The following is a 13,694-nucleotide window of genomic DNA, read 5'->3' as shown; positions in this document are numbered from 1 at the left end:
CCTCTCATGGATTACTCCGCGAAAAGGAGTCCCTGGGTTCTAAGAGCCCTTTTTAGCTTTGGAAGTCAATAAATACCGTAATTTGACATATATGAAGAAATAATATGCTATTTTTATTGTTTTAACGTGATGGAGAGATATTTTATGTCCTTGAGTTGGTTCTGAGGCGGGGCAGGCTGGGGGAAGAGCTGAAGGTTACATATGGGGTGGGAGTGCTAGGCACTTCCTTTTCCTGTGGGAGCCGCCGGGTTGAGAGGAGCGTGGCCTTCTCCTCTCCCCGCCATGGTGAGCAGAACTCTTCTCCGGTGGACCTGCTTCTATTTTCGGGGCTTGGCAGGAATGGGCTTGGGTGTTCAGAGCATGAAGTCTTCAGGAGGGGGAGCAAGGAGAAGGAGATGGGGACCAAAGGCGTGTGTTTGTGGCTGGGACGTGGGTAGTAATGCTCTACGGCAGCCATCTTAGAGGCAACGTGTGCGGGCCGGCGCCGGGCGCGTCTGGAATAACACGGAGGAACCCCAGATAGTTCTTGGAGCCAGAGGGACCTTTGAGATTCTAGCTTCTCTTGGATCTTAGAAAGTATGGGTTCCGCTGAAGATTTCCGCTCTGAAGATTCTCAGAGCGTTAGACTAAGGCTAGGTGAGTCAATTTGGGGTCTTGTGTCTCCATACCCTATTTAGTGAGAAAGTTTTAAGAGAGATTTTGTTTAAAAAAAGTTTTATTTCACTTATTTCTTATTATTGTGTGCTTATCTTAGCAATTGCCTCTGAAAGCATTCTGATCTTGCATTAGATTTTAATTGTTTTGTAGCTTCTGCATAAATAACGTTTGTAAAAGCACCATGTGCCTTGGGTAGTTCAGTGAACACAATATGGAAACAGCACTATTTTGCTTCTTTGTTTGTAATTGGGTTCTCAAGATGCATTGTAATGTTGGATGGTACTGTTGTCGAGGGAATTGGAGAGGAGGCGGTAATTGGACTTTATAAGCCGTGATCAGAGACACCTGAAGGAGGCTAGGTGAGGAAGGGTATGTTTAGGTAGAATACTTGTTAAATCTGAGGAAGGAGAGGGATGGCCCTGAGTGTAGGCCTGAGAATCTGGAAGAGAGTGTGGTCTGTGGGCAGCGAGGTTGAGCAGGTTTTGTAGGTCATGCTTAGGACCTTTTACTTTCAGGGGGTAAGTTTCTGGAGAAAATTGAGCAAGAACAAGGCCGTTTTTTAGTAGTAAGTTTTGGAAGATGTGTTTGGAATGGGATGACAGGGAAGGATGGATGTTTGAAGTGGAGCCCTGGTAGATCTGGTCACATATGGGCTGAGAGAGTTTGGATGATGACATTAAACTGCATTTTCAAACCTTGCACTATGGTTTTTATTATCTTGCTCTTTAAGGCCCGATTTGAAAGTTTAATAATAAAGCAATCTCTTTGAAAATGATGGAAATTCTGTGGCAGAACTTGAGAAATTTAGGTATTTTTCAAATACTTACTGATAATAGACCTGATGGTGTGTTGATAACTTAGCCTTTGTTTTTGGCTTAAGCAATATCTACCTCATCAAATTCTAGACCTTTCTGTAAATGAGCCTTTAATGCTTTGGTTGGTGCTTGAGTGCTTTTGATGATGTTTCTCAATATAAATATTTTTGATTTTTTTTTCAGGCGTGTGCTCGTCCACTGATATCAGTGTACTCCGAAAAGGGGGAGTCCTCTGGCAAAAATGTCACTTTGCCTGCTGTGTTCAAGGCTCCCATTCGACCCGATATTGTTAACTTTGTTCACACCAACTTGCGCAAAAACAACAGACAGCCCTATGCTGTCAGTGAATTAGCAGGTATGGATTTAGCTGTTTTCCTGGGTTGACTTTTTAAGGGGTACTTCACAGCAGTGATGAAATCCCACTCCATTGGTCCGTGTTTCTGAACAACATGATTTCCCTGGATGTTCTGATGCTGTTTGCTGCTGTACACAGTAGTCACAGAATGATGTGTTAAGGAGCTAAAGCTTGTGTTTCTGAACAATTTCAGGTCATCAAACCAGTGCTGAGTCTTGGGGTACCGGCAGAGCTGTGGCTCGAATTCCCAGGGTTCGAGGTGGCGGGACTCACCGTTCCGGTCAGGGCGCTTTTGGAAACGTATCCTTTGTTGCACCACCTAGACTGTCGGCTGTGGCATTTGGCAGACTGAATCTGGCTTATTCATTTTAGTGATTTGAAAATGTTCGTGCTCAAGATGCTGGTGTCCAGATGGAACACTCCTCGGGCAGGTTTGCTGTTGGGAGGTGGGCTGCAGCGCAGGCTTCCTTGCCATGATGTCGTAATTTGCGTCCGACTCTGTTCCCAGCGACAGTTGCCTGCTGTCAGTAGGCTGGTGCAGAAGGGTGACGAAAATTTTACTGAGCAAGGCACAACCTGTTTGTAGTTGCTAAACTTGGATAAATGTGATTCTTAACTGGGAAAATAGATGTGTCGTGGGGGCCGCATGTTTGCGCCAACTAAGACCTGGCGACGTTGGCACCGCAGAGTGAATACGACGCAGAAGCGATACGCCATCTGCTCTGCACTGGCTGCCTCAGCCTTACCAGCGCTGGTCATGTCTAAAGGTTTGTGATACTTTATTGTCTAGGAATCCTGTAAACCTTTCTTACATCTGAACCTGATAGCCTGTGTGAATTCTCTCCATCCTAGAGTGTCTGACTGCATTTCCCTCTACTAAATGCTAGTTATAACCACCTCAGTCTAACAACTCAGTGAATACTATGTAATGAGGTAATTTTACAACGTTTTTCGAAGTGATGAGATTCCACTCATTGGTCCGTGTTTCTGAAACACATGATCTTTGTGGTAGTTCTGATTTGGCAAATGTGCCACTTTGATTTGTGGGTTTGATTAAATTTTTCAAAGGTGCAGGGTAACCAGGTCGGTGTTAATTGGCTTTGTCAGGTCATCGTATAGAGGAAGTTCCTGAACTTCCTTTGGTGGTGGAAGATAAAGTTGAAGGCTACAAGAAGACCAAGGAGGCTGTGTTGCTTCTGAAGAAACTTAAGGCCTGGAATGATATCAAAAAGGTGGGTTTTGTGGTTCTTCACACAAGTTTGTTGCCAGATTTTACATTTCAAAAGGTTACTGAAAGACAGTATAAGTAAACCTTAGTGGATATGAGAGCAAGGACTCTGGAACCATATTCCCTGAGTTTGGAAGCTCATTGCTATGTTAAATTTAGGCAAGTCATTTGTGCCTCCAATTTCCTCATCTGTAAAACTGAAGTTTTTTAAACTATGAAGATTGAATACAGGGATCAAATCTCAATCAGAATATCAAACTTTACTTCGTTAGGTCTATGCCTCTCAGCGAATGAGAGCTGGCAAAGGCAAGATGAGAAACCGTCGCCGTATCCAGCGCAGGGGACCCTGCATCATCTATAATGAGGACAATGGTATCATCAAGGCCTTCAGAAACATCCCTGGTAATAATTGTAATGCTTACATGTTTTAATTACCTGTGTTATGCAAGCTTACCCAGCTTTTATTATGATGAGATTCCACTTCATGGTCCGTGTTTCTGAAACACATGATTTTGTGGAACTTCTGATTCGTGGCTGAATAAGTATACCATTGATGTTTACATTCATGATTAAAATACTTCTTAGGTGCTATAAAGATGATCTGCATTTCACTTACTGAAATACAGGATCCCTGATTCTCCTTTTTCCTTTACAAAGGAATTACTCTGCTTAATGTAAGCAAGCTGAACATTTTGAAACTTGCTCCTGGTGGTCACGTGGGACGTTTCTGCATTTGGACTGAAAGTGCTTTCCGAAAGTTAGATGAGCTATATGGCACTTGGCGTAAAGCAGCCTCCCTCAAGAGTAACTACAAGTGAGTATAGTTTGTATGCTGGACATAGATGTTTATGCTGTTGTTCAGTCACAAAGTCGTGTCTTACTCTTGGCACTTGAGACAGCAAGGACTTCACCACATATATGCTGTGGATATTGTTCAAAATGGATTTGCATATTTTTTAAATAATGTATTGTGTTGCCATTTCCTCCTTGTATACAGATGCGATATGTGGAAATAGATTCTGGGGAAGGGATAGTATAGTGGAAATTCTGATTGGGTTCTGTAGAGCTTAAATGATTAATCTTTTGTTAAGAAATAGGAATTAAGCCTCTGTTAAATGTTTTTTCTTTCAGCCTCCCTATGCACAAGATGCTCAATACAGACCTTAGCAGAATCTTGAAAAGCCCAGAAATCCAAAGAGCACTCCGAGCACCACGGTAAAGTTTTGATATTCACAGTAGTTCTTGTTCAGCTTCACACTATCAGTTATTTCAGAAATATGGATAATGTATAAACTATTAATAATAGAGTATTTGCTTTTTTATAGCAAGAAGATTCATCGCAGAGTCCTGAAGAAGAATCCACTGAAAAACCTGAGAATCATGTTGAAGCTTAATCCATATGCAAAGACCATGCGCAGGAACACCATTCTTCGACAGGCCAGGAATGTAAGCAATAATGCGGGTTTTGCTGGACCTGTTGATTTTTAGAAAGATTTGATTCTTAGATTTTTTTCCTAATTTGTTGCAGCACAAAATCCGCATGGATAAGGCAGCAGCAGCACTAGAAGCCAAATCAGATCAGAAAGGGGTTCAGGGCAAGAAGCCTGTGGTGGGAAACAAGGAAAAGAAGGCTGTTGGCGATAAGAAGCTGAAGAAGCCTGTGGTGGGAAAAAAGGCTGCAGGGACCAAGAAACCAGCAGCTGAAAAGAAGCCCACAGAAAAGAAACCCACCTCAGAGGAAAAGAAGGCTGCTGCGTAAACTTAAATTTGTTTATTCCATAAATGCCGAATCATTTGGGACAGCTGATTTTGAATAAAGAAAGGTTTGAACAAAGAGGCAATGAGAAACATGACTTGGATGTGGTGTGTGAGTTGTGGGGTTTTTTTAACTGATAATTTCGATTTAAGTCTGGTATAAAATGGAGCCTTGGGTTTAGTATAAATCCAAGGTGAATGAGAAGTGAGATGTTCCGTAAATTCAGGTATAAAATCCATTTTTAAGACTTATCTCAGAAATACACAGAAAATCATTATTTAGCTTCCCCCCAAAACCACTTTGGAAAATGGGCCATGTTCCATAAAGATTTGACATTTTCCATAACCACAAGAGGGCAGATTCAGAGAACATTTTTTAAAAGAATAGCAATAAGAAATTGATTTTCCTTTCAGAAGTGTTAATAGTCTTCTGTGATACAATTGGTGGAAGAGATGCTTGGCAACGTTTTAATATTTGGACCCTTTGGTATAAAAAGGGATTCCCTGGTGGCTCAGACAGTAAAGCATCTGCCTGCAATGCAGGAGACCCGGGTTCAATTCCTGGGTTGGGAAGATCCCCTGGAGAAGGAAATGGCAAGCCACTCTTGCCTAGAAAATTCCATGGATGGAGGAGCCTGGTGGTCTACAGTCCATGGGGTTGGCAGAGTTGGACAAGACTGAGCAACTTCACTTTTGGTATAAAAAGTGCCAAGTGGTTTTTTTTTCCACAGTCACTTGTGTATTTCAGGTTTAGTATACTTTCTGCAGAGGATGGATGTACCCAAACGTCTTTCCAAAGCTTTTAACTCGGGTCGCGGTCTTAACATCTTGGAAGTGACCTGTGCTTCCCTACTCAGGGTCTTGTTTTGCATCTCGTTTTGCCCTGTTGGCAGTCTATCCTCCAATTTATAGGTCAAAGGATCTCTGTTCCTTAGCATAAAAAAGCACTATCCAGCTTAAAATAGTTAACTTTCTTGCCCTCTAATTTGCACAGTCCTACTTGGAAACCCCTTTCCTGTAACCAGGAATCTCCGCCTGCCTGAGCCTTCAACTCAGTAGGGCTCTTGTACTGATGTCCTGTTTGCTGGTGACTGAAATTTGGAGGAGCTAAAGTAGCCTCCACCGATGAAAGAACAGCACTGTTCAGCTGAATTACTTGATACTCGGTATCCGACCATTTGTATCCCCAGGTCCTTTACATCGCCAACACCCTTTCCTTTAGGGAGTTCTCATCCCCGGAGTTTGAGGTTTTAGATTTACAACCAAGTTTGGATATACAGGAGTTGACGTCCACGAAGGGGAAACGAGCGCAGGCGCCGGTAGGAAGAGGCGTGCCGCCAGCCCCTCCCAGTCCGCTTTTCCCCTTCCGGTAGCGCGGAGGTGGCGTCATCATCGAGCGACCCGGCGGGCGTGAAGGGTCGAGATGTTGAGCCGGCTGCAGGAGCTGCGCAAGGAGGAGGAGACACTGCTCCGCTTGAAAGCGGCTCTTCACGACCAGCTGAACCGGCTCAAGGTGACCCCGCGCCCCCCATTTCTCCATTCAGTTGTTCCCGCGCCCCAGGCCGCCGGGCTCTACGTGGAGCCCAGGCGTCTGCGGCCGATTAGCTTTTCCTCACCTGGCCGTCGCGCCCGGACCTGGGGGCGTAGACAGGCATCGAGGGGGGCTGGATTTGAGATTATGGGTCCACCCCTCTAAGAATATTGATCCTGTAGGTTTAGGCTGAGGCTCATTCATCTGAGTGTGGCGAATACACTGCTACCCCCACCGGACCACTACAGCCCCGTAAACGTGGGCGGCCCGCACCACGCGCTGAGGAAAGGCGATCTTCCGAAGCTCGCCTAGACGGCCCCTGCCTCCCCTCCCGAGCCCCTGCAGCATTTACTAGCCTCTCTTTACTACCTCGTATGGTCGCTCGATACAGCTCTGGTCTCACAAAGGCAGCCCACTCGCGGATGTTCCATTGTGCAAAAGAGGACAGCAAGGCCCTGCCAGAAGAGACCCTACCGCAGTACTGGGTTTGCCAAAAAGTTCCTTCGGGGTTTTCTGTAAGATGCTACAGATGAACGATGAACGTAAGATGTAAGATGAACGAACTTTTTGACCAAGCCAAATAGTTCCCGGTAGCTTTTCTCCCCGGATCTGTTACCGACGCAGCTGCTTTGTTGAATTTAGATTGAGACCCACTAGAGCCATTTCCCAGACCTGTGCGGAGGAAACCCCGTTTAGTGAGATGTTCCTCCTAATCCCTGCTGGGCACTTTCGGGTTATGAAGGCCCTTTGTAAACTGAGACCTATGAAAATAGCGTGCTTTCCCTCAGGACACAGGCAGTGCCTGCACACGTCTAATCTGTGCGTGCCAACGATGGCTAGGAAACGCTGCCATTTTCCATTCTTCCTGCCTTTGCTATCTCATTACGGGGTAATGAGGGCATGCTTGTGTTTTCCTCCCCTGAGCTGCTAGGTCTGGGCGAGTGGAAGTCTCGCCTCAGCTGGAACACTTGTTCACCCTAGGAGAAAGAGGCAGGAAGCTTTCTATGCTGTTTCCTTTAGAGGCCCAGAAGGCTTGAGGAGCCCCATCCCTTCCCTCTAGAGCTTCACAGAGGTTACATTGTTTTCAGTTCTGATGCCTACTCCGAGCATGCTCAGTACATTTCATCCACATCAGTAGCCCGGTGACAGAGTAAAGAAAGTGTCCTCCACTCTTTCTAGGTTGAAGAGCTGGCCCTCCAGTCGATGATTAGTTCTAGAAGAGAAGGTGAGATGCTGCCTTCTCAGCCTGCACCGGAACCATCACATGATGTAAGCTTAATCCGTGTGGGCCTGGGGAGAGAATGCAGTCCATTCTGCTCTTAGGCTGCTGAGGGATCAGAAATTGTAGATTACCTTATCAAGCCCAAAGAACTCTGGGGAGTGCTAATACGAACCTTCTGGTTTAATTAACTGGCTAGTGTATATTACTCTCTTAAACAGGGAACATCTACCAGCTGGGTACACTTTGGTTGGCTGTACTATTGTATCGCTTCCACCTTCCTACTCGTCCATTCTCTCTAGTCACTCCAGTGAACTGGGGAGAGTGTGAAGATCTTTGCAGGAGTATGTCAAAATTCCTGCTGCTCTGTGAATAAGTAAGCTTAGGATTTGATAATAGACTGTAGCTTCAACCACAAAGCCTAGAACTAGAGTTCTAGTCCTCCTTATATCCTCTGACCAAGTGCCCTCAGGAAAATCATCTTCTAGATAAACCGTATTTGAACGTTCTCCCAGCTGTGTGTTACGCATTTAAAACCATTTAAAAGCAGCACATCTAAGCCAGTATATAATTCTTATGTAAGAACCATGTGTGTAAATCAGGTAATCTATCAAATCTAGAGCATTTACTGTGCTCTCATTTTGGCAGTGGAGGTTGCGGGGAGGGGGTCAGGGTAGAATTTGGAGAAATAGGAAAATGGCCACACTTCTTAGTGATAGTATTGGGATTGAATATACAATTGAGATTTTATTATAAAACATTAAGAACTTCTTTTCAGGCTAATGTTCTTCCTACTAATCCATAATGTCCTTGACTAAAGCAGATGTTGGTGCATGTAGACAATGAAGCATCAATCAACCAAACTGCACTGGAGTTGAGCACAAGGAGCCATGTGCAAGAAGAGGAGGAGGAGGAGGAAGAGGAGGAGGAAGATTCCTGAAGGGGAGAAGAGCCCGGGTTAGTCACGCAAGTTAATTTCTAAGTCTCAGAGACTTTCTCTCTTCAAAGAATTCTCATGGGCCCTATAGCCTGCTTTAAAAGGAAGCAAGAACTTTAGGAGAATGTGTAGTTGTAAAAATAGTTCCATCAATAACTCAGGTTTCAGAGTGCTTTAACAAAAGTTGGTGACATATAGAAAAGCAGAGATGCAGTGTTTCAGCATTGAGCAGTACGGGTGGTGCTGTGTTTATAGGCTGGTCAGATTAAATAATTGTGTTCTAAACAAAAAACTTCCTCTGAAATGCTATTGAGAAGGTCTGGCATCTGCAAAAAGGGCAGAGTTTAAATACAAGCCAGCCTTGCAGCCAACAATGCCTCTATTAAGAAAACCAATTAAACACTGTTTGCATGCCACTGAACCCTTGTGAGCAGAGCGAGGCTACAGTCTGGGAGAGAGATGACAAAGAGGAGGGCAGAGGGCCTCTTGAGAGTACAGCTGCTGCCACCTCTCAGTGACGTCGTAAACTGACTGCTAACATGCCGTGGGTGGCTGCCGTCGCACCTCGGTTGAGACATCATTATGGTAAAAATGTGCTTAGAAATAAGTCACATAAATAGCTGTCATGCGGTTTGCTGCTTTCCAGACAACAACAGACCAAAGGATCAGTTCCTCTGGGGTGAACGATACAGTAGCATGGTTTAAACCCATTTCTAGACTTAGGAATTGTGCCATTGAAGAAGGATCACGAGGCTTGGGAGATTGGATTTTGTAATACAAAACTGACAGTTAACAGAATGAGAGACACTTCATATGTTAAGCTGACACTCATTTTTGCATATTGTCCCTTTTCCAGTGAATATACAAATATGTAGTTGCTTGATTTTATAAAAGTAATTTGCCCTGCCCAGAAATAGAAAAGCCAAACAAAACACAACCTCCTCAAGCACAGCTTCTTACATAAGTGTTCCAGGAGAGAGCATGGCCTTATTTGTTAATCGATGTTTCATTAAAGTTATGTTGAGCTACTCTTACATGAAGTAGCCAGAAGCTTAAATGAGCATGTTTCTTGGAAAACACAGTGTGAATCTCATTTTGCAACAAAAAGCATCGAGGTATACATTTTGGGGTCTAATGTAAGACACAAGCATGGGTTTTTAAGGGTTGGAAAAGTTGGGTATGAATTCCAGCTTGATGACCGGTTGGCTGCCTGTGTTTCACCTTTTTGGGGGTCCTCGCTCGCGTGTCTGTGAAACGAGAGCACTCACACGTGCTCTAGCAGTTTCAGGTGTCCTCCTGAGATGCTGATGAGGCATCACTTAAAATCCAACTATTGGTAATTCCCTGGCGGGCCAGTGATGCGGATTCCCGTGCTTTCACTGCTGAGACCCTGGTTCAGCCCCTGGCTGGGGAAGATTGCGAGAGCCATAGCCAAAAAATTAAAATATCCAAGTATTATATCTCTCAGTAAGGGAGTTTGAAAAAGGAGTTTGGCCTGGGGAGCTCTAAAAATATAGCATGAGCGATGTAGGCACCATCGTTCTTGAGAATGAGATCATTCTTAGTGAAAATTACTAGGAAGAAATCTTCTTGACTGTCAAAGTGAAGTACCTTTGGATGTGAATACAGATTTAAAACAGCACTCAAAAGACACGGAGCCTGAAAGTGTTCACATCCAGGTTTTAGACTCCAGGTCACACCACTCCTTAGTTTACACACTTCAGTGAGACATTCTCAGAGGTGGTGACATCCTCTCTGTTAGGAAAAGACCCTGGGTGCGAGGAGGGTGTGGCTCTTAAACCTCATCTGAATGTTTGTATGTTGAAAACATGTGAGTTAGACTGTTGACTTAGAGAACAGGTGTTAGCCTCTTGGGGAAATGATTGGCTGAGGCAGCCTTGTAGCTGTAGTAGTGACCAGTATTTAAAATCCTGGCTGTGTCTCAGGCTCTCGTAGATCTGCAATGGAACTGCCTACTTAGGAGATTTCCTGTTTTTAATTTGAAAATGAAATAAGTGTTTAAACATATTTATTTATTTATTTTGGTTTTCTATCACCTGCTCTCTCAAATGAGGGAAGAGGCGCTGACTAGGCAGCCTCATATATATGACCTAAATCTCAAAAGTTACTTTTCAAAGAAAGGAAGGTGACCAGTTAGGACATGCTTTGTGGGTTTTTTGCAGTTTCACTGCCAGCCCACAGGCACGGAAGTCAGTCCAGGCACCCTTCTCCTCTGCAGGAACCTGTGTCAGGTGTACCCACTGAGCGGGGAGCCATCGCTCAGTGGAGTAAGCAGCGCGGCGCAGCCCCGGTAGAGGCCCCAGTGCCAGCTGCGCCAGTCCTGCCCCCTCTCCTGCTTTCCTCTCGGATGAAGAGATGGAAGAAATCAATGGGATCTGTTCACAGGCCCACAGGAAAGGTGGCTGGACGATAAGGGTGCTTGCTGAGAAGAACTGGACAAAGTCCAAAGATTAGAATTCCAGGAAGCCACACTGGTTCAAAGCACTGAACTTGTCCTTAGTGTGGTATTTCCACCTTGCAGCCTCCTTCCTGTCTTTGCGTTTCCCCTCTCATTAATGCCTGGCTGCTAAATCATTTGATGATTTATCCACTGCAGACACTGAAAATGCCACCACAAAAGCAGAAACTGTTTTCATCCTTTGAATTTGATAGTATATTTATTAGAGTAAGAGATTAGGCTTGTTAAACATCTGGATTAAAATGGTAAAAGGATTTTCATACAGTTGTTAGGCACTATACACACTGTTGTTTACAATAGCATCAGTACTTGGTGAAAGGTAGATCTCATTCATTTTAATGCCTTGATCCATTTGTAACATTCAGAGCAACTCCACCATTTTAGAAACACTAATCCAAACTTAAAGAGACATAGCACTAAATATCCACACGGTAGATTTAAAAATAAATACAGAAATACAACCAGAAGTCTACAAATCATCACAGTAGACAGACTGGTGAAGCCCCAGCTATCATGGCAGTGAAGGGCTCTGGCTAGATTTTGATGAAAATTTGCTGAATTCTACACCAAAAGCAAGAACATAATAAAGTAACATGATACACACTTTCTGATGCTCATTTTTATAGCAGCAAAGCATGCTTCACATGCACTGCCTGTGAAGGATCTTACAAGGCTCCTTCCTACTCAGTTAGAAGGTATGCCTGGCAAGAATGAAGTACCACCAAGTGTCAAAGAATCCCGAAAATAGAGGCGACCAGCCAGTTCATGGTGTGGGAAAGCAGTGCAGTTTTCAGTAAGAATGACTACCCACAGTCACCAGAGTTTCACTGTAATTCTACATTGCACATGTCTTCATCATCAATATACACAAAAATAGCCCCAAGCACAAAGCCAATCCACTTAGGGGAATAACAATAGTAATAAGAGTAAAGATGATAATATTGAAAATGACACAAATAGAATTTTGGCACATGCTGTGTTCTTCATCCTTTGTCATAGGTGAAATGCACGTCTGAACAGAGACAGGCATGGGAAGGCTGCCCGGAAGCAACAGTGCATGCCCTTAGGCAGGGACTGCTGCTTCCCAACCACTTAGACGCCAGCCGCATGGGTGGGTGTGCTGGGCTGGTTAAGGCCGATGGTGGAGCAGAGCCAACCTGCAAAATCCACTTCCTCAGCATCAGATCTCTTGATAAAAGCATGAACCTATGTGTGAGGAAATGGACAGAAAGTGTGCTTAAAAGCCAAGAAAGAAAATTTAAGAGTCCTGGGTCTGGAGGCTGTGCTGCTTTTGGAAGGAGCTCTGGGAGCCTACCCTAGTCCAGCTGCCTGCCTAGAGCTCCGGCTCTGCTGGTCTTACCCCTTCCCTGAGCCTGCTCTCCGTGAAATGGAGACAGCAGCTCTGCCTTGCAGCTGTTGAAGGACCAAGAGAATTGATGGACTAGAAAGCGCATGTTACAGTGACCAGGTCTACACAGCACGTGAGTGCCGACACTTAGAGGATTCCCACTCCTCTGCCACCACACAGGAGACAGTTACTTGGTGAGGGTGCTGAATACAAAATAAGCCAGTCAGTACTGCAGAAAGGCCCTGTCCCCCTGTGGGGCGAGCTGGCCCTTTCTTTCCCTGGATCCCCTCTGGCTGCAGGGTTATCCCTGCTTTTCCATTAAACTGATGGGAAGACCGAGGAGATGTGTCTGGGGTCCTGCAGGCCCCAGATCAGCTGGGCCACAGCAGTCAAGGCAGAGTAGGGTGTGGGCTCAGCAAACACTGGACAGGTGACCGACAGGACAGCAAATGAAACGCAGCAAACGACAGTGTAAGGACTTGAAATAAACCACTTACCATGAGTTGCTTCAAATCTGCTCTCTCTGCGGGGTTTTTTATTAAGCTTAAAGGAAGAAAGACAGTGTGAGCTGTTGCTGCTGCTGGTTCTAACTCAGATTACTTAATGTGTGCATGCCTGTCCTCCCCACACCCACGGGCTCTAAGGAAGAGTGCCTAAGCCTTACCCACCTTCCTGTTCTTAGCAGAGTGTCATGCCCACAGTAGGTTAATAAACACTTGCTGAATTAAATTAAGGCCAAAAGGCAATAGGGCAGTCCCTTTACAGCAGGTGTTGAGCGCAGCAGCTGTTCTGCCCCCTGCTACAGTCAGACATGTCACCCGAGTCCTAGTGCTCTGGAAGAAGGGCAGCAGCTAAAGGGTGAAAGGCAAAGCTGTGCTCCCCAAGAGGGATGGGGAGCCTGACAAAACCAGAGTACTTTCAGAGAACGAGGAGGTGACTTACCATTTATTCACAAAATCTTGAAATTCCAGACTGAATACTCCACTGGGCAGTTTTGGAGGAGGCTGCAAGTACACGCAAAGACCTAAGAAGTGTCCTGCTCTACCCACCTCTCCCTCCTCCACTCCCACCTCTGGGCAGTGCCGCCCTTACCCAGTCCAGGAAAGGCAGAGCTGAGAGGCGTGGCTACTGCTTACCCTGTTGGAGCGGTCAGTCTCAAACCAGGCAGAACTGGGGCCAGGTCAGTGTTCTGACTACTCACCAGTCTAAACCTGACTAAAAGTGAGTGGCTGAATAAATCATTTCCTCTCTGAGCCTCAGCTGACCCTTTTTAGCTCTGAGGCTCCACCACCGTACATCTGGGAGTATGGCAGGGAAACAGCCAGTAACTACTAGGAGCAGCAGCGAGGAGGATGTGCAAACCACCAGCA

General features: G+C 45.2%; 3 protein-coding genes and 4 non-coding genes across 17 annotated transcripts in view; 6 read left to right on the top strand and 1 right to left on the bottom strand.

Moving 5' to 3' along the window:
- Window positions 1-6: 6 nt before the first annotated feature.
- On the top strand, window positions 7-4,908 carry RPL4 (ribosomal protein L4). 2 transcript variants are annotated; one of them, XM_059890326.1, is made up of 11 exons: window positions 7-36; window positions 220-285; window positions 1,656-1,827; window positions 2,021-2,127; window positions 2,456-2,594; window positions 2,935-3,059; window positions 3,328-3,457; window positions 3,713-3,869; window positions 4,187-4,270; window positions 4,381-4,501; window positions 4,584-4,908. In XM_059890326.1, exons 1-11 carry the CDS (start codon window positions 7-9, stop codon window positions 4,812-4,814), a joined length of 1,362 nt encoding a protein of 453 aa, XP_059746309.1. In that variant the 3' UTR covers window positions 4,815-4,908.
- LOC112448602 (small nucleolar RNA SNORD18) lies at window positions 1,877-1,947 on the top strand. The gene has a single exon (XR_003036985.1). It is a non-coding gene; the product is annotated as a small nucleolar RNA SNORD18 (small nucleolar RNA).
- Window positions 2,297-2,394, top strand: LOC112448603 (small nucleolar RNA SNORD16). The gene has a single exon (XR_003036986.1). It is a non-coding gene; the product is annotated as a small nucleolar RNA SNORD16 (small nucleolar RNA).
- On the top strand, window positions 2,779-2,849 carry LOC112448601 (small nucleolar RNA SNORD18). Its single transcript, XR_003036984.1, has one exon. It is a non-coding gene; the product is annotated as a small nucleolar RNA SNORD18 (small nucleolar RNA).
- LOC112448600 (small nucleolar RNA SNORD18) lies at window positions 3,517-3,586 on the top strand. Its single transcript, XR_003036983.1, has one exon. It is a non-coding gene; the product is annotated as a small nucleolar RNA SNORD18 (small nucleolar RNA).
- A 1,287-nt stretch (window positions 4,909-6,195) lies between the features above and the next one.
- SNAPC5 (small nuclear RNA activating complex polypeptide 5) overlaps window positions 6,196-13,694 on the top strand; it is a 43,098-nt gene continuing 35,599 nt past the window's right edge. For 5 of the 9 annotated variants that reach the window (XM_059890650.1, XM_059890651.1, XM_005211395.5 and 2 more), the window contains exons 1-3: window positions 6,196-6,323; window positions 7,521-7,610; window positions 8,381-8,517. In XM_059890650.1, coding sequence (XP_059746633.1) covers window positions 6,234-6,323; window positions 7,521-7,610; window positions 8,381-8,500 — 300 coding nt within the window. In that variant the 5' untranslated portion in view covers window positions 6,196-6,233 and the 3' untranslated portion in view covers window positions 8,501-8,517. Of the gene's footprint in view, window positions 6,324-7,520; window positions 7,611-8,380; window positions 9,555-13,694 lie in introns of those variants that run through there. The other 4 variants (XR_236025.5, XM_059890652.1, XM_059890649.1 and 1 more) reach the window with 3 other exon arrangements.
- MAP2K1 (mitogen-activated protein kinase kinase 1) overlaps window positions 11,146-13,694 on the bottom strand; it is a 74,866-nt gene continuing 72,317 nt past the window's right edge. The window contains exons 9-11 of one of the 2 annotated variants that reach the window (XM_059890488.1): window positions 13,267-13,328; window positions 12,822-12,867; window positions 11,146-12,182 (exon numbers count right to left, since the gene is read on the bottom strand). In XM_059890488.1, the coding sequence (XP_059746471.1) occupies window positions 12,069-12,182; window positions 12,822-12,867; window positions 13,267-13,328 (222 nt within the window). In that variant the 3' untranslated portion in view covers window positions 11,146-12,068. 2 annotated transcript variants of the gene reach the window in all.

Source organism: Bos taurus, chromosome 10 (genome assembly GCF_002263795.3).
Source record: "Bos taurus isolate L1 Dominette 01449 registration number 42190680 breed Hereford chromosome 10, ARS-UCD2.0, whole genome shotgun sequence".
Taxonomy (NCBI): Eukaryota; Metazoa; Chordata; class Mammalia; order Artiodactyla; family Bovidae; genus Bos; species Bos taurus.
This window is presented reverse-complemented; position numbering and strand designations above follow the sequence as displayed.